At 38.7% G+C, this 20,468-nt stretch overlaps 2 protein-coding genes across 5 annotated transcripts in view; one reads left to right on the top strand and one right to left on the bottom strand.

Annotated features, from left to right (window-relative positions):
• The window catches only part of LOC118446837 (uncharacterized), a 9,857-nt gene extending 5,233 nt beyond the window's left edge, over positions 1-4,624 (bottom strand). Inside the window, exons 1-2 of the mRNA XM_035877949.2 lie at positions 3,438-4,624; positions 1-3,018 (exon numbers count right to left, since the gene is read on the bottom strand). The exon at positions 1-3,018 is cut by the window's left edge and continues 5,233 nt beyond it. Coding sequence (XP_035733842.1) covers positions 2,493-2,927 — 435 coding nt within the window. The 5' untranslated portion in view covers positions 2,928-3,018; positions 3,438-4,624 and the 3' untranslated portion in view covers positions 1-2,492. The remainder of the gene's footprint in view (positions 3,019-3,437) is intronic.
• Positions 4,625-5,924: 1,300 nt separating this feature from the next.
• Positions 5,925-20,468, top strand: part of mura (ring finger protein murashka) — a 37,031-nt gene continuing 22,487 nt past the window's right edge. The window contains exon 1 of one of the 4 annotated variants that reach the window (XM_085655955.1): positions 5,925-6,497. Coding sequence is in view for 1 of the 4 variants with exons in the window: in XM_035877932.2 (XP_035733825.1) it covers positions 16,161-16,192 (32 nt within the window). In the remaining 3 variants the exon portion in view is untranslated. Of the gene's footprint in view, positions 6,498-15,497; positions 16,193-20,468 lie in introns of those variants that run through there. The other 3 variants (XM_035877929.2, XM_035877928.2, XM_035877932.2) reach the window with 3 other exon arrangements.

Below are 20,468 nucleotides of genomic sequence, written 5' to 3'. Positions count from 1 at the left end.
AGACGTAGAAATTTTGTATTCCTTTAAAAAGCATGTCGATTTGAACCAGCCAAAAAAAGCATTTGAGTTAATACTTTAAAGCGTTCTCATTTGTCCAACGTTCGGGATAACGTATTCTGTTATTTTTTTTTCGATACTGACTTATCCAGATCCCTCATTAAATGTATGTATATATATATAATCTTTATCGTTCTAATTCTAATCTCGTTAATCCCGTCTCCCGTTCCCCATTTTGAAAACTCTCCTTACGAAACCTTATTCGCGTCATTTCGCGATAGCATTATCTATCAAAGTTCGAAAAAAATAAAAATATGCTTCGTGAAAAGTAATAAACGTAAATGAAAAAAAGGAAGAAAAAAAAAAAAAAAAAAAAAAGAAGAATAAGAAAAAACACAAAAAAGAAAAATTCTTTGATCGCTGATTAAAAAAAAATGATAAACATATACGTGAAATATAGCTTTTACGTATACGTTACCAGTTACATATACGAAGAAACAAAATATCCACGATAGTAAATTATTCGTTAAATGATCGAATATAATATTGTATATTTACTTTGACGACATAACGATTAATAATCAAAGGAAGAAAGATCCAAGAAATCGAATTTGAACGTGCTATTCGACCGTACTTTCGTGAATAAAGCTTCTTCGTATCGTAAAATGAAGCATACGTAAGACGATTAAAAAGGAAAAGAATAGTTAATCCCCCCCCCTCTCTCTCACTCTTTCTTTCTCTCTCTTTCTTTCTTTCTTTCTTTCTTTCTCTCTCTCTCTCTCTCCTTTCTCTCTCTCTCTCTCTCTCTCTCTTTCCTCCGTTCGTCCTTTTAGAAAGAACTGTGTTCGTGTATGTGTTTATTTGCGAACAATAGAAGAAAAAAAGGACGACAAAACTTGAACTTTTGCATTGATTTCGAAGATAAAATTTCGATCCTTTAGAAAAGAGAATTGAGCTTATCAGAAATTCAAAAGAAAAAAAGAAAAAAAAATAATAATAATAAAAAAACAAAAATAAATAAATAAAAAACAAAAAAAGAAAATCAGAGCAGAGTGCAGCTTCGCTCGTTTTTCTATTTTTCTTTTTAAATATATTCTTTTGTTCATATATTTTCTCCATTCTCGATGCTTATAGTTCGTGCACGGAGAAAAATCATTATTTATATTATTTATGCGTTAAGAGGAGAAATATAGAACGTGTATGTGTGTGTGTATTTTCCCTGTGTGTGTGTAGCAATGTGTTTTTTCTTCACGTTCTCGAGTTAATCATATACGATAATCTAAAATACAATACGTTTATATCTTCATTGATGGCATACAATAGAATCATTAAACGTTATTTTCATAGATCGTTCACGTATGAAATTGTTTTTTTTTCTTTTTCATTATTTTCCCGCTTTTATTCTTTTACGCGTCCTAGGAAACACGCTAAACTCGTCCGCATTTTACCAGATGAATCCTCAAGGCGAAGAAATATATATATTTCTAATTAGTCCGTATGTCCCCACGTACACATTGTGTACATATACACACACACATATTTATACACGCGTAATTTATGTACATAAATGTGTGTATATGTGTATATATATACACATATACATACATATATATATTATATATATATATATATATAATAGAAAATTTTATTATCGTCCTCACAAATAAGAGAGGAGAGAGAGACAAACGAATGGCCTGCACACATACATTAGCAACGAGATAAACTTTCTCTTTCCATGCCTTAGAAGAAAGAAAGAAAGAGAAAGGAGAGAGAGAGAGAGAGAGAGAAAGAGAGAGAACGAGTTAGAGAGAGAAAGAGAGAGAAAGAGAGAGATATGTTTAAAATTTTTACATTTCTATCTCCCTCTCTTTCTCTTTAAATTCTCTCTTTCTCTCTCCTTCTTTTCCTTCTCTCCTTCACCATTATCATTTCTTTTATATTCACTTTCATCTCATCTCATCTCATCTCATCTCATCTCATCTCACCCCATCTCATCTAATCACATCTCATCGATAATTGTAACGCGACGAAGCTCGCGTGCTTTTATGATACATCGTATAGAGATATATAACGTTACGATTTGTAGATAATATACATATTACACATACATACGCGGGATGCTGAGGAATTGTTAATAATAATAATAATAATAATAGTAATAATAGTAATAATAGTAATAATAATAATAATAATAATAATAATAATAATAATAATAATAATAATAAATCGTCTCGTCTGTTTTTTCTTACTCACGGTTTTTAAACGATCAGCTCGAGGCCGCACGCGCGAACGTATTGTCCATAGCCCGATGAGGAGGAAGAAGGATGATGATGATGATGAAGATGATGATGATGATGGTAACGATGATGATGATGATAACGATGATTATGGTGATAACGTCGATGACGATGATGATGATGATGATATCGTAGTTGTCTCTCCCGCTGGGAGCCACGATAGATGACCGTCTCCGGCGGTCCGTGGATCTTTGGATATCAGGCTTGGACGTTGAGTATCATCTTAAGATGATTCGATATATCATTATTATTTCTCCTTTCGGACCGCTGGCAACTATTGATGAGTCTGTTATTGGTCCAATGGCTTGGTGGCTTAGGTAGACTCGCAGGTGATGGTGGTTCAGAAAATTTGGCGCCAGCGTAAAAGCTATTAGTAGGGCTACCCCTTGGACTGCTGCTACTATCATATCGCAACGGCGAATTTCTTGAACTTTTACCGCTACATGGTGGACTGCAACTCAGTCTACCGGTGCTGTTGTTGTTATTGTTGATTCCATTTTTACCGTAACGTCCTCCACTACTATGAAAGAACGGTGATGATTTCATCGAACTGCGATGATGCCTCTTTCCACCTGTGTTAGGTGAGCCCTGTCGCTCGACCTTGTCGTTCAACTTTGGTGCCGAATTCGTCATGATTTCAACGAGATGAGACGATGGTTTTTTTTCTCTATCTATCTATCTATCTCTCTTTTTCTCTATCACTCTTCTACTTCTCTCGACCCGTCTAAGAAACGAATTATTATTTCTAATATATCACACTTATTGTAAATTATTTATTAAAACATTTATATATATATATATATATATATATATATATACATACATATATATGTTTAAGAAAATGCATCAAACATGTTTCATTAATTATATCAAAATTATGGGAAAAAGATTTCTATTGAGAATAAAGAAATATACGATGATAAACGACATTAAAAGATGATGGAGAATATTTCAAAATAGGAACAAAGGTGTTTTACGAAAAATATAAGAGACCTCTCGAGAGAGATATTACCTGGATGATGAATAATAAAAAAGTATATACAAATTTATAAGGAGAAAAAAAAGGAGATAAAAAAAGAAAGAAAGAAAAATGGGGATGATAAAAGGGGGATTATAATATATACATATATATATATAACTCACCGTTCTTAGTTTATCGCGGGTCGCTTCTCCTAAGGTGAAAGCAAGCAAGCAAGCGCAGGCAGGCTAGCTGGCGTCTCTCTCTTTCTCTCTTTCTCTCTCTCTCTCTGTCTTTCTCTTCTATAGCGTCCGTATCCAGCGATTTTTCTAACTGCGCAATAAGTTTGTATCCAGGGCAGAGGGGATAGGGGATCGGTCGGAGGGAACGCGCGGCGTACAAACGTGACGATGTGTTGTGATCTAGTATGTATAGTAGAATAGTGTAATAGTAATAGTAGTAGTAGTAATGTGTAGTAGTGTTGTAGTAGTAGTAGCAGTAGTGTTATGGCTGTTGTTGATGTTGGTAGTGGGGCACCCTGGGAAGCTTCCGTTTAGCGCGATGCTACCTCGGCCTGGTTGTTTCGAGTTCCTTGGCGGTCCTCCCTTTTCGCGTTCGTTGCGAATTTGGCCACATTCGGTGACCGTTGGTCACCTTTCGAGCAAAAATCTGACTTTTTTCTCTCAAAAACAGAATCCAATCAATCGGTGTAACGTACAAATTCACGCACAGCAGAGTCACAACCGACTATCTTTTTTTCTTTCTTGCTAGTTCCTCTACCTTCTCTCTACTCTTTCCGTCTTCTTTTCCTTCTCCTTCTACTCCGACTTCACTCCCACTTCCAAGAATTGCAGCTGGAGAAGCGAAAGATGGCGGATCCGACTTGTTTGTTTTTCACACGTCGCAACTCTCTCTCTCTTTCTCTCTCTCTGCCTGTCTGTCTGTCTGTCTTTCTTTCTCCACCCGATTGTGATATCTTAATAACCGTTGTTGACAATGAGACAAAGAGACAAAGACGACAACGTTTCTACGCACTGTACTCGTCCTTTTCTCACAAACTCCTCCTGCTCGTCCAAAAATTCGCGAAACTCTCGAAAGATATCGCGAAAAGACACATATATCAGGGACAATCTCGTCGCCTAGCGGTTAATCAATATAAGTATCGATCACGTAAAACGCGTCGATCGTTTTCTTTAAATTTCTTAACCCTCTTCAGGCGTTTTATCACACAACGAACAACGACGACGACGACGACGATTCTCTCACGATCTCGTCGTAATCGTCGTTGATACGTGGTCTTGTCCCTCTGAATATTTAAGATGTCCAAGGGAAAAAAGTATGTCAAGTCTTTTATCTTTTTTTTTTTATTTTTTTTATTTTTTTTTATTTTTTTATTTTTTTTTGTTTTTTTTTTGTTTTTTTTTTTTGTTTTTTTTTTATTTTTTTTTTTTTTTTTTGAGTCCTTCTCTTACGATGACGAAACACCACACCAAAATCTCGTTGGTCTTCACTATCTTACGATCTCGGTCTCTAACTCTGAATTTAAAAACAAAACTTTTCCGCCTACGCCTCTTTACACACCTCTTCTTTTTCTGTCTTGATTACGCGATATCCTATTCGGTTCGCTGCAAGCAATACTTGCCCTACACGCGCACAAACTATCCTCTCCCGGCGCTATTTCTTGCCTTTGTGACGGTAATAGAAGCCTGCACCGAGAAATCGTCAACGATGCCACTTCCCCACTATTAACTCGTTGACGAATGCATGAGGCGAATGCAAGTCACGTGATAAGGAACCACCAATCGTAGTAGCCGACCATCAAGCGTTTCCGGCGTCAATAAACATGCGCGTTCGCTAAAAGAGCTAAAAATTTTCTTAATGTTAAAATTTTTATATTAAGATTGTCTCTATCCCATTTGTCCTCATTTTCTTCACTCGAAACTCTAATCAAACTTTCTACCTTATCACGAAATCGTTCGATTAGACGTTGCTGCTTTGTGTCGCTCTAACGATCCAAATATGCGATGGCGTTGATTGGTCGAACGACTAAGAGGCGCGACCACTCGTATCGCTTGATCGAAACCCACGAACGAACACCTTTGTTCTCCTTATTTTAATGAGATTCACTTGGATTCGCTCAAAGTATTCATCGTACTACCAAAGACTTAGGAATAAAAGTACACATATGTATATCTACTTTTAATCATCGATATTCTCGACTCATCATCTTTCCTGTTATTTAACCTCTTCCGAATATAAAATATCGAAGAAAATCTTTTATAAAATCGAGACATTTTATAGATATTTCTCATCGACCATCAAATAATAATATTAACAATTACGAATAATAATACCAACAATTCGTCTATTCGTTCTTTATTCTATAAAAAATATTTAAAAAATAACATGAAATTCATTAATTATCATCAATATAATCTACGCAGTTTATTTTAACCACTATCGATAAAAAAGTTTCTCTAATGAACGATAAGTGCTGCCATCTTCGATACACGTGATAGGTTCATTAGGTGACGTCAGTCGGCGAGAAAGAGACAGATGCGAAGGATAAGCGAAGATAGGAAAAAGTAAGAGAGAGAGAGAGAGAGAGAGAGAGAGAGAGAGAGAGAGAAAGAAGGAGAATATCCGATAAAAGGTGGTGCGTCGCGGAGGACGTTAGGAGGGAGAGCGAGAGCGCTTAAACGAGAGGGAGCTCGTAGAGTCTACGACGACATAGAGACAATCGAAGGGGGGTATTGTAAAAACGGAAGTTCCTTTGGATAGTTTTAGGATCTTAAACTTTTTCGGCGGGCGTAAAATTATCATCGTTGCTGTGTCGTCGTCGTCGTTATCGTTATCGTTATCGTTATTGTCGTCGTTGTCGTTGTCGTCGTTGTCGTTATCGTTGTCGTCGTCCTCGTCATCATCGTCATCGTCGTCGTGTCTGTTTTGCTTCTATTGCACGATTTCGCGACGATGGGCGGGGTCGGAGACGCGAGGTCGTGCCTCCTCCGGTCGAGTGAGAGACATGGAGCGACCTCAGTGTAACCAGTGGCTGAGCTGCACGAGCTGTTCGGCCATCGCCGACCATCGTCGTCGTTGTCGCCGTCGTCTTCGTCCTCGTCTTCGTCGTCGTCGTCGTCGTCGTCGTCGTCGTCGACGTCGTCGTTATTGTTTTTGCGAAACAAACGAAAAAATTCAGCTATGACGCCGATCCGAAAGTCCAGATTTTCTCGGTGAAAAAGAAGGTAGGAGATATCCCAGCCAACATTTACGACGCGCCATGCTCTCTTTTCTTCTTCTTCCTCTTTTATCTATTTATCTATTTATCTATTTATCTGTCTGTCTGTCTGTTCATCTATCTATCTATCTATCTATCTATGTCTTTCTTTCTTACAAGTACATACGCACATACATCCAACATATATATACATAACACCTACATATATATAAGCACATACACGTATTCTCTTTGTTCTATCCGTCTCTGTCTATCTGGCACGTCTCCCATATTCTCTCGCTCGCTTGCTCGTAAGTAAGTAAGTAAGCAAGCAAGCAAGCACGTAAGCACGCATCGTCTTTATCCGGCATCGACGATGTGTCGTCTCTCAACTTTTTGGCAAACCTCGTGAAAGCGGCTTTCTCTCACGATGACCGGTCCCCATATTATCCGTCAGTTTGTCCTTTCCTTTCATCCTCCTTTTTCAATCGAAACCCAAGATAATCTACTCTCTTTTCTTCCCTTTTCTTCCCTTTCACGGCGACCATAATGATCGCTCAAAAACATTTTTCATTTTCACTGAATCTTTGGAATTTGTGAGAAAGATAGTAGAAAGAAGAAAAGGAAAGAGAGAGAGATATATATATATATATATAGAGAGAGAGAGAGAGAAAAAAAGGAGGTTACATAGGATAGATGTCAGCATGCATTCGACGGTGCGGCACCTGTGAGTGCTGCACCTTTCGATTCTTCCTTGTTTTTCTTCTCCCCACTCCTAGCTCATCCCCACTACAAAGACCTAACCTCCTTCCTTCCTTCATTTCTTCCTTCCTTCCTTCCTTTGCCCCTCTCCCACACGTAAACACAATGTCACGCGCGCACTCGACTCCTCTCTCTCTCTCTCTCTCTCTCTCTCTCTCTCTCTCTCTTTCTCTCTCTCTCTCTCTCTCTCTTTCTCTCTCTCTCTCTCTCTCCCATGCGTGTGTACGTGCGCGCGCGCACGTCGATCGTAGAAAACACACGACTTGTGCTCGTAGAGCCCCGCACGCACGTGTCCTCGGCTTTAAATCGCGCTTTCCAACCTCCTCCTTCTCCTCCTCCTGCTTCTTCTTCTCCTTCTCCTCCTCTTTGGTCTCCTCTTTTTCTTCCTTCCTCCTTCCCCCTTCTCCTTCCGTCCATTCTCCTCATCCCTCCTGCGACTATCTTCCTCTACACGGACTCGGGTTATCGTGCTTCACGCTCCGATCCACGAGAATCGGAGTCGAGACACCACGAATGGACGAGTCTTCCTAAGCGAGCCCTTCTACAGTATAACTACTATTCTCCTCTCTTTCTTTCCCTCTCTCCCCTCTTTCTCTTTGTCTTTCCTTCCCCTCTCCTATGTATATAGTATATATCCTTTCTTTCTTATGGCTTTCAACATTTTTTTATTAGGAATTATCTCTTACGTTCATGCGAATGAAGATCATCTTAATCTACCAATTTGATCTCTCTCTCTCTCTCTTTCTCTTTCAATCTCTCTCTCTCTTTCTTTCTTTCTTTCTTTTTTTTTTTTTTTTTATTATAATATTGGTATTAATCAAAATAGAGTTAAGAGATCAGGGTACCCGTAGAAAACTACTACATACATACATATGTAATATCGAATAATGATCAAAGTTTCATAAACTAATGTATTCTCGTCGAGCTTACATCGACATTGCTCTCACTACAGGCAAGATCCTAGCTATCGCAACGGTGTTGCGATCGATTATACGTCTACTAGCTAGACTAGATATAGTAGATGTACGATAGCGAGCTTATCTTTATTGTGTGCCTTGACATCGACTCTAATGTATGCGTATATGTGTATGTATGTGAAATTATGATTCTCTTCCAAATGATTCTCTTCTGATCTATATTATGATGAAAAAAAGTGCTAATAATATCGGTGAAGTTATTTAATGGCTTTCTCGAAATCAAATTTCCGAGGGTATTGAGCAACATACATACGTAGTTAGATGTATACGTATATACGCATATAAATAAGTAGTCGTACTTGAAAGAGCAAACTCCTTTTGTTTAAGACTTTGTACCAGACTCAGTGTTATTATGTGGCAGTATAACGTCAGCCAAGAAAGTTGCACGAAGCGATAAGGTGAATGCGAATCAGCCCGGATATCTGTTGTAAAGCGAGCCATGCTAGTTCCACTCGGTAGTTTCATGCACGTTGCTCATAGGGGAGCCCGATAAGAGATACCACGCTTTCATACGCATTCGTGTGTGTGTGTGTGTGTGCCTGTGTGTGCGCACATACACACACATATTTCTGAATAATAAGCAATTTAGATTTTCAATTTCGAAATATTTTATGATATTAATTTATTGTTTAGCTTCGAAGAAGCTAAACAATCCAAATGATATTATTAAGATTTAAAATATTGTCACTCTTTGTTTAAACCAAAAGCGTCTATGATCCCAGATAAATCCGATTTTACAAAGGGACTCTGTCACCCTTTCGACGATATTTGCACATTCTCGCTAGCAAAATCGATATCCTTTGACGTTATGAATTATGGGAAAATGTAAATCAATTCTTCTTCAATTGATTCGAGTACTTAATTAGAAGGGATTGTCATTGTAAGCTTGGTAAACCATTAGGCTTAACCGAGTAATAATTAGAAAAGGTTTGAGGATAGAAATAACTCATAGGATATTTTCCTACTTGAAATCTTTTTATAAATAAAAATTTAAATATAATTGTTTATTATTATAATAATTTCTTTTGCTTTTATTTTTTTATTTTATTACACTTTGTATCAAATTCTTGATTTGATCGTATAGGCAGATACATACTCTGCATATTATATTACATGATATAATACATATGAAAATAAATCCCAATTCATGTATTACGGTCACGTGAAAAATGATTTCGGAATAAAGAAATGACGTTAAGTTCTTTCTTTTCTCTCTTTCTCTCTCTCTCTCTCTCTCTCTCTCTCTTTTCTTTCTTTTTTCACAATCGATCGCTTTGTCATTCGCCTAAAATGAAAGCGTTCGCGATTATGAAATTTCCTGATTACGAACTAGTGCAAGAAATAATACATACATATGTACGTGTGTGTGTGTATATATATACATATCCATATATATACCATCGTGTATATATATATATACATATATTGGTTGTAACAACATGCACTTGCGAATGCATAGAATTTTTCGATAGACGCAGCAGAAAATGTCGAAGCCTCGTCTGTCTGTGTGTGTATGTGTGTGATTCGATGTGTATGTTACGAGGAGTTTGCGATATGACGCAGTGATAGAGCCCGACAAGATTTCTCACGTCCGATCATTTTCTTCGCTGGCTTACCGAAAAGTTTAGAAAAAACGAAAAAAAGAGATGATGCCATTTTTATTCTCACATACGAGAGGAAGAGAAACGACTTTAATCTTGTTTTGCTTTCGAAAGATCAATCGATTATGAAGAAGAAAAAGAAGAGGAAGAGAAGAGGAGAAGAAGAAGAAGAAAACGCTGTTAGATGTGTGTGTGTGTGTGTGTGTGTGTGTGTGTGTGTATGTGTACATGAAGAAGTAAAGGAGCGTTTCTTTAAATAAATAAATGCGAACACTCGACATTATACTCATGTCCTTTAAAGTGTGACGTTGCTTCGAGGGTTTCTAGGCTCTCACGCGGCGTGACTGTTTAGTCATATATCTTTCCTTACCTACTTTCTTGCACACCATAAATGGATATAAATTGAAGTTACGGGTTAGAAGTCCCCTTGAACGAAGCTACGTTCCCTCTGGCCTCGTAGTCAGCTCTGAGGGATTATATCGTGGAAAGCTTCCTTGTGCCGTCGAAAAGTTTCATGGAAAATGGACCATCCTATTCTAACGGGAGTTATCTATGTACATAGCTACCTATATATATATGTGTATATATATATATTATATACATTAATACATATATGTATACGTATGTGTATGGAATCTATGCATGTGCATATATATATATGTATATATATATATGTATTGTGTACACATGTTCTATCACACCGTAAAATTTTCCATCGATCGATCGATCGACGTGTAAAACGTTGTTTGTTCGTTATCAATCGAAAAGTTCCCGTTGTTACCATTTGGCCCTTTCGTATAACGCAAGGCGGAATGTTTGTGTTACCAAAAAAATGTTGCAACATTTATCAGACACGTTAGCACATTCGAAACATATATGTATTTTCGAGTTCGGCAATTAATCACAGTGTATATGGAACGTTAGTCGGTATAGTAAGTCGATGATTGATAATAAAAAGGTGTCTGATGAAATCGTCAGCGATTTTCTCGCGGTATCGTGAGATATTATCTTTTCTTTTTTTCTTTTTTCTTCCTCCCTCGTCCCCCACCCTCGTTCCTTTTGTTCTTGGAAAAATACGTTTGAAAATAAAGTATCTCACTTTTGAAACAAGAAGGCTCTGTTTAGTTTAGCCTACATATGCATGTGTGTATTCACTTATGTATGCATCTTTAAGACAAAACCATGGATTCTCGCACAAACAAAGTTATACCGATGGTTCTCTACCTGATGAAATTACGTAAGCATATAGAGAGCTCACGTCCCTCGGCTAGTGATGCAATAATTTAACACCGTACTAAGATCTTTAAGTCGATATCGAGCCGTAGTTGTATGTATTTACTTACGTACACGTATGTACGTACAGACGCAAGGGAAATCGTCTGTCTGTCTCTTCAACATCAACATCATTGTTGTTTCTAGAAAAATATGAAATGCACGGCCCAGAGCCACTGATATCGAAGATAAAGAAAAGAAGAACGGTAGGAATAATCGCACGAAACCAACTATGAGTTTTCTCGGTCGTCGTCGAGGAGAACGATAAGCTCGTCCGTCCTTCTGCCTATCGCGCTTCGTGAGTGTTGTATGAGGAAACGAGAGGGGAAGTGAATCTCGGATTTTTCGAGTGGACTGAAATCACGCGATAACGTCGCCACGTAGGTTCCGTGTTCCCTTGCTGATGAGGCATCGGGAATGAAAGAGAACAATAAAAAAAGAAAAAATAACAAAATGAAGAGAGAGAAAGAGAGAGAGAAGAAAAGAAATAAAAAGAAAAGTAGAATTTTCGGAGTGGCAGGCGGGAACGACGAACGTGGCCGAGAATACGAGCGTCCTGGCGTCAGAGTCACGACGCTATCTCTCTCTCTCTCTCTCTCTCTCTCTCTCTCTCTCTCTCTTTCTCTCTCTTTCTTTCACTTTTTCATTCTCTCTTCGGTACATTCCCGACGCCCACGACTATGAGGAACGACGCATGCGCTGTCAGCTTTCTCGGTGCTTTCCACCTTATCGTTCGTTCTCCCTCGCGTTCGCGGATACGCCCCTGACTTTTGTACCAGCAGCCCCTTTCGCCTGTCTCTCTTCTCTGGCAGGAGGAACTGAGCGAGGCATTTTCCGATTCATAAGGGTGCATAGACGATGCGGGTCGACGACACATTTCCAAACGACGAGGAAGCCTCACCGAGGCCAAAAACTCTATCGTTTCTTCCTCCCTCCTAAGCTAGTTGGATCCCTCGAATACTACCCAACTCGTGAATACGGTCCTGTTGAGCGCGTAAACATAATCTCCCACTCTCTTCCTCTTCCGTTCTCTCGCTCTTTCTCTCTCTTTTTTCTCTCACATACTCTTCACTTCCCCTCCTTATACGCACCAATTTTCCAATTGATAAGGGTGCATAGCTGATAGCAGCCCAACCCTATCCCTCTTTCTGTCATTTTTTTATCTCTCTCTTTCTCTCTTTTTCTCCCCCTCTCCTTCCCTCCTATCTTTCCCCTCGCAAAATACATACACCGTTCGTCGAAATAATATTTTCGACTCGTCGTGTACACTCCCAGAACGGAAGGGTGAAGGAAGCCAGGCAATTTAAAAGGAAACTCTCTCGTTTAGAGTAGTCGAGCACTGTCCGCTCACTCGACTGGCAGCGTACCGATCGATTCGTGACCGATGCTTTTTTAAATCTCTCTTATCGATCGGAGATCACGGTGGACACGCATAAAACGGTTGATGAAGGAAGAGGAAGGGAGAACTCGTTCCGATCGAGCACACGAAGCTCTGTACGTTACGTAAAATTAACAGTTTCTATATTCCAAAACTTACTTTCTCATTGAGATTTCAGAAGAGGAAAGGAAAAAAGAAAGACAATCAAAGTTAGCTCATAGTTGTTTGTTTTTCTTTTCTTTCTTTCTCTTTTCAAAAAGCCCGCTCTTCCATCTAATTTTATATATTTTCAACTATTAATCTAATACATAATATCTTTATCGATCTCGCGAACATATTTTGTTCTTATTCATTCGATAAAACCATCCGTTTTACAGATCAACATGATTCTGGCAAATGCGAGCTATCCTCCTCTCTTTGATGACGATCGCATGGAATGGCCTCTCGTGTATATACGCTCAGTCCGATACTCGACGCATGACGCATATGACAGCTGTGTCGCGACGTTGCCACGCGTTGACTTATGCTCCTCACCGTCATATTCGAGAGACGTGTCAAACTCGAAAATGTTCGTTCGTACTGGGTCCGTACGAGAGGGAAGAGAAATTCTTTGCTTTTCTTTTATCTACATACTCTCTTTACTTCCACTCACTCGTTTCGAATATTGTCGTCATCATTATCGTCGATGTCATCATTGTCATCATCGTCATCGTCTCTCATTAGGATGTCTCTTCTCGCGATGTCCTCGTACGAATTCCGATTTAAAAATTCGTTCTCTCTTTCTCTCTCTATCTCTCTTTCTTTTTCTATCTCTATCTGTATTTCTATCTCTATCTCTATCTATCTATCTATTTCTTTCTTTCTTTCTTTCTTTCTTTCTTTCTTTCTTTCTCTCTTTTTCTTTTGTACTCTTTATCTATCTGTCTTTCGCGTAACGACGAAGATGTGCACGAAGAATCGCTTAGCGAGGGTAGCAACGTAACTTGGTATTGTGCAAGAAGCATCGTGTGATCCGCTTGACAATCGTCAGGTACGTAGCGATCGTTAGTGTTACCCCTTTCTATTTAAAATAAAAAAAAAAAAGAAAAAAGATAAGAGGGAAGAAAGAGAGATCTCGAAATAAAGAGCGTGGAAATTCGATACGTCGTTAAAACGAGCATCGGTCAGTAGTAGTAATACTAGTAGTAGTAGTAATAGTAATAGTAGTAGTAGAGTAGTAGTAGTAGTAATAGTTTGTTCACAAAACGAATCCTCTTTCGGAGAACGAAGATGGAGAATGGAGGAATATAGGAGAGAGAGAGAGAGAGAGAGAGAGAGAGAGAGAGAGAGAGAGAGAGAGAGAGAGAGAAGCAGGTAATGTCCAGAAAGCCACGAGAACGAGGGTCTTGTCGATCCGGAATTCCCCTTCAATCCTCTCTCTCTCTCTCTCTCTCTCTCTCTCTCTCTCTCTCTCTCTCTCTCTCTCTCTCTCTCTCTCTCTCTCTCTCTCTCTCTCTCTCTCTCTCTCTCTCGTTCTATCCCTCTGGCAGGTCTGAAGCCCAGCTCGCTGGAATTTCGAAGTAGCGAGTACGCACGCGCCGCTGAACCGACCGTCCTCGGCTCGTAACATGAAAAACGGAGCGCGCTCCTATCTCGTTACCATTTTACACTAACTCCTTCCTTCGTTTCTTTTCCTCTCTCTCTCTCTCTCTCTCTCTCTCTCTCTTTTTCTCTCCCTTCTCTCTTTCTCTCTCTCTATCTCTTTCTCTCTTTACTTCTCAACTTGTTTTCGAAGGAAATGCGTAGCACCGTTCGATGTAAAGCACGCGTTTACGCTTTGCGGATATTCAGCCTTGTAGAAAATATGAGGCATACGAACAAACGTACAACGTATATATGTACATAGATACGTACGTACGTAGATAGGTACGTACGTACATACGTACGTAGAACGTGGTTGTTGGATAGCAGGACTCAGGAGTGTTTACTTAGTCGCTCAGGGCTGTGTCAGTCGGAGAGTCAGCACACGGTCGTCGAGAGAACCGCGTGGGCGCGGCCTCTCTCGAGGAAGAAGGGATCTCCCTCTCTGTTCTCTTGCTATCTCTCTCTCTCTCTCTCTCACACACACTCTCCCTCTCTCTCTCTCTTTCTCTCTCTCTCTCTCTCTCACCGTAGATCCTACCTCTTTTTTATTCGAAGGTCCCTTCGTGTGCTCGCGGCTTCGCATCAGCACTCCCTCGCTTTAGGGTCGCCCCTATCTTCCTTCCTATCCGCTCTCCTCTGATATTAACCCCCTTCTCTTCTCTTCATCTCCCTCCTCATCATTTTCCCCCCTCTCTTTTTCTCTCCCTCCCTTTCATCCCTCTCTCTCTCTCTCACACATACACACACACAACTCCTATAAGGTCTCAGGGATGTAGTCTTCCCAAAAGTATCCGTGGGAATCTTTAACGAAAATCTCCGAGGAGAGACTCCCCTAGTCAATCAGCTTTCGTCGTAAGAGACCAAAGGACGATGATCGAATGTTCGTGCTATTGGATATAAGCGTCTCCCGTTGCGTTTCTTCTTCTCTCGTTGATTACGCCCGTTTAAATTCGTTTTGCGACTACGTCACGTTTTTACGTGAGACCTCGAAAGAGCAGCTTCTTTTGACTCACAAATAATCGAAAGAAACATATATACTTAAGTGCATATGTAATACGAGAAAGAATGATTTCAAAGCTATTTATTTCTCTTCTCGGACAAAAGTGTTAATAGTGCGATACGCCGAAAACGAAATGCATACGAATGTGTCTGCCATCAATCCACTTTAATCGAATAAGCTCAAAACGGCACAAAAACTACAGAAAGAGAGAAAACGCATATCTCGTGCGACTTTAACTTTATTAGGCGTTTAAAAAAGTATACGAGTTTGAATATAATTAAAAAAAAAAAATAATGTTCTATAGATCGCAAAATCGATTTATGCCTTTAAAAATGTGTGTATAATTGTGTTGGAAAAAAAAGTGGTGGGTTGAGAGAAACGGAGTGGAGGAGAGTGAAGTGGCGGTACAAAAGAGGAGAGAAAGGAAAGAACCGGGGCACCTTGCGTCGTTAATCGCGTCCCTGAGGTAACTTCTCCCACTCTGTCCGAGCGGCCCCACTACTAGACATCCTCACCCCTCTCCTCCATATAGTCTACTGAGTCGCACTCGGCTCAGTCAGTCGCGCGACGCCGTCAGTGACGGTTGTGTTATCCTGGTAGTTAGCGTGCTTCGCTGACTAATCTGCACGCGCGCGCGTGTGTGTGTGAGAGTGTCACCGAGGCACGCCTGTAGCGTGCGTGCGTGCGTGTCCTGTCTGCCTACCTAATAACATATATATATGTATATATATACATCTATAGATCATATACATACGTACGTGAGTCGTCTACCAACAGCGACAAAAAGCAACGACACATTTCACGAAGCAGCCTGCATATATACACACACGCGTATATCGCTTGTGTCCATCCATCCAAGTATCCATCCATCCACATACACTACTACTACTACTATTACTACTACTACTACTACTATTACTATTACTACTACTACTACCGCTGCCGCAACTACTACTACTACTACACTAGGAAACGCGCGCACACCGCAGCGATTGTGTATATATCATCGTCGCTTTCGTCGTCACATCGTGCCTTCCGCTCTTGGCTGTTCGCACAAAACGAACGACGACATCCAGTCATGACGGCGACGCGGGAGTGTTACCCCATACGGTAGGAAAAGCTGTGTATTCTTCTTTCCCTTTTACCGTGATACAACGACAACGACGTCGACGATCACCACTATCCTCTCGGTAGTCGATAGTGCTAGGTCGCGAAGAGGAGGGAGCGGCTAGAGGAGGAGATCGAATGAGAGAGCAAGTGCGAGAGCGAGATAGAGATAGAGCAAAAAGTATTTTTTTTCGTTATCATCGAGTATAAAGAAAAAGTTTGAACGTAGGAAAATGCATGTCTAAATATTCATTGCGTACTTACTATTAGCCACGAATATTTTGTACGAATCGATACGCCCTCCGGCGGGCATTTGTTATGCCACGGAACGCACGCCGGAAATGGTGCTCGTATCTACCGTACGTACGGTATATAACGTTGTACACGAATTGGTCGGCGCGTTCTGCCGTGTTGAGTGCAACTGTGTGTTCTTGTTCTATCTCTCGTTTCTCGAGTTTGCTTGCTTCGTCTTTCACCTTCGCAGTAGTAAGTGCCCTGTCTCGACCAGCCCTACACGGAAAATCGAGGCTGCGCGGATCTCATTTCTCCTCCTTCTCCTCCTCTTTATCATCATCTTTTTCTTCTTCTTCTTCTTCTTCTTCTTCTTCTTCTTCTTTTTCTTTTCTTTTCTTTGTCATCACTGTGTCGGTCGTCGTTGTTGTCCGTGTGATGTCTCATTGTCATTATCATATACACGTCGATTCATCGAGAGAAAGATGATGGTTTATCGTCGTCCGGACGTACCACACGTTCTCATTTAAAAACAAATCCGGACGTGCTTTTATGTCTACTGTATTTTCTTCATCTCTTAAGATTTATTATCAACGAAGACAACGACTAACGTTTATCATGTTTCTTTTCTTCTTCTCGATTGAAATCAAGGAAACACGCAATACATACCATCCCTAATATATTTTTCCTCATTCTCTTTTATCGCAGAAAATAAAAAGAGACTATTGTCCTTCTTAATTAGTTTTAATAACATTTCTTTTTCGTATATATATATATATATATATATATATATATATACGATATATATATATATATTTGTTGAGCGTATATGTCACTTTACTATCGATTCGAACGACGGCAATATCAGATCCGATAAGACGATGAAATATTTGAAAGATCGAACGAATGAGGAAAATTACGGAATATGTCGTATTTTTCCTTTTATTATACATATAAATACGTTTATTGTATATATGTATTTACAAATTCGTTTCTTCCAGATATAATTCTTCATAAATCATCGTTAACTTTTTCGAAATATTTTCACTTTTTTTACGTTTTAATGATTACCATAAACCGTATATTGGGAATCATATATTTCCAACATGTTTTTAAAGGTCTTCGAAGAAAGTAGACTTCCGACAGTAGATAGAATTACTTTCAAAAGATCGAAAAAAAATTTATATTAGTATCTTCAAATGTCATTTTAATTCGAAATTAAAATAAAAGATTTAAGCAATCTTTTCTTTTTATTTTTCTTTTTATAAATATTATTAATCTGAAGACAAAAAATATCGGTTCACGGATTAAAAGTTACTAACACGTAATAGTAGTTAGCTATTTAAATCCAAGGACTTCAACGATATTGTCATAAGTATGTAAATGACTAAGGTGTAAGTAAATAAATACGATATCTATTTTCTTTTGTATCGTCTGATCGCTGGTGGTCCTCTAAGGTACCACCGATAAATTCCTATGAACCGCGTTACAATCGATCTCATACGTATCTATACCCATAAGTGTGTGTGATGTATATATATATATATATGATACGTATATATAATGTATATGTGTATATATATGATATGTATATATATATATGATATGTATATATATATGATATGTATATATATATATATGATATGTATATATATATATATGATATGTATATGTATATATGTATAATATATGTATAATATATGTATACGATATGTGTATATGTATATATGTGTATATGTATATATATGTATATGTATATATACACAATACATGGATTTTCGTTAACCAGAAATCAAGAGAAAATAAAGTAGATCGACTTTGATCGTTCGACGACAAGAGGATAGATGAAATAAAGCAACTTTGTGGTCTTCTCGAAGTAGACGAAGGTCGCTTGGTAATTGTAAAATGCATAGAGGGACTTAAATATTCTCTGGCATACATAAGGAGAACACTAAACAAAAGAGCCATACGTTCGTGTTTTCCCTCCCTTCCTCCCTCTCTGTCTCATCCTCTCACTCCCTCCCTCGCTCCCTCATTCTGTCTCTCTCGCACAAGTACGCGCGCGCACGCCAACGTATACGCGCGCACATCACGTACGTACGTATGTAGTACGTCTCCACACATTAGACCTACCGTCGTTTCCTTTGTCAGAGGAAATACATAGCGATTCATGGTGTCCCGTCCGGCCATACAAACAGAGAAATGCGATACTGTCTCGATAAACAATGATATCCTTCTCTTCCTTTCTTTTCTTTTTTTTTTTTGGTTTTTCTTTTTATTTTGTTTCTTGTTCTCTTCTTTTTTTTTTCTTAACACGATGTGGGGATAATTACGTCCAACTTTACATGTATCTTGATATTCTGCAAAACTTTTATAAATGTATAACCCCATCGTAGCGGGGGTTCAGAGAGAGAGAGAAAGAGAGAGAGGGGGGGGAGAGTCTTGAAAATTTTCGAAAAATCCTTGAAACTCTTGAATGTAATATTGTTCGTTCGAGCCTTCGTCTATTACCTCTTAACACGCAAGCTATTAATTTTTTATACGTAGAAGTTATTGCATATTAAATGTCAATTTTTTTCGGTATTATTTTTGAAAAAAAAATTTTATTAATTTAATTAACGATGTATTGATCGTTATTCTACGATTTTATTTTCATTTATATTATTGCTTTTTCTTTTTGTAACTTCTCTTTCATGGAAAAAATATCTACGATAGAAATGACATTATAGCCTAATAGAAATTTTGTTTGCTTTGACAAGTTCGCCTAGAGAAAGCAAGGAAGCCCTTCGTCTTTCTCGTCTGGTCACTTTTTTTTTTTTATATGTATATATATATTTTTGTTATTACCACATACGCTAGGAGAACGTAAAGATCGTGTGCAGCGACGAGGGTTACAATAACGTCAGAACTTACAACTGGCATGGCTCGCGTGCTTTTGCCGGACGCAGCTGCCTTGAACGGTGGGAAAGATAGGATCTTACGATTTTGTCGCGAACTTGCCATGGCAGTCAGTTTTTTTTCTTTTTTTTTTTCTCTCCTTTTTTTCCCCCTTCGGACTTATTCTCGAGAAAAGAAAATTATTAAGTATTCCACTGATATTAGAGTTACTAGAAAATTGTTTTTTTTCTTTCCTCTTTCTTTCCTTTTTTATCTTTTTCTTTTCTTTTTAATCTTTCAAAGAGACGTGATCTTAAACATATTAATTAGAACGATCGATAATCGAGCTCTCTATAATATTGAATATTTTCAATAAAAAATATCATCGACGTGTGAGAGAGTAGAAAATTTCATTTGCATTGAACTTTCACACGCCACACAAGCGTTAACACATAAGCGCTTGTGTACACATATGCACACATATATACACATTTCTTGTATCTTCTTTAAGATTATAAGGACGAACATTTACGATAAAATAAAGTATAGAAACTTGGCTGCATTTGCACTTCGAGGAGAAGCTTCTAGCGAGAGAATACGTTCGAAAAGGCAAGCTACTATAGCATATGTGAACGTCTTATGGTGGCAGGCAGGTGGTACGGCTCGAATAAGCCTGGACAGGTCCACCTGGGTTTTTAAGGAAGTACATATATGCTTTAGGCATCGCCCATCGTAGAAACGGTACCTTCTTGTTTGATATATCCTTTCTTAGAAAGGTCCAAGGGCCGTGAACCATTGATGTGTGTGTGTGTGTATATTATACATATATGTGTATATATATATATCTTTCCTTGAGAAATTTTATAACAAATAATGTTCCAATTTTCTGATTTAGACTACTTTTTTACCTACCTGTCTGTCCCAGTTTCTCTGATTCACTGATTGTTTGCTTATTTATTTGGTTCCCTTTTTCTCCTATCATTTCTTTATTTCCTCTTTCCTATTATTATCATTATTATTATTATCGTCATCATCGTCGCCCGTCATTTATGGTTATTTTCCTGTGCGCAGCTGATAAGTTATGTCTCTTCTTCGAAATTCTCGACCGTGCTCTTTTTCTCTTCATTTTTTTGTTTTCTTTCTGTCTATCTTTGTTTCACTCATATCCGAA

This window comes from Vespa mandarinia, chromosome 3 (assembly GCF_050613455.1).
Source record: "Vespa mandarinia isolate Hongniang chromosome 3, ASM5061345v1, whole genome shotgun sequence".
Classification (NCBI taxonomy): Eukaryota; Metazoa; Arthropoda; class Insecta; order Hymenoptera; family Vespidae; genus Vespa; species Vespa mandarinia.
This window is presented reverse-complemented; position numbering and strand designations above follow the sequence as displayed.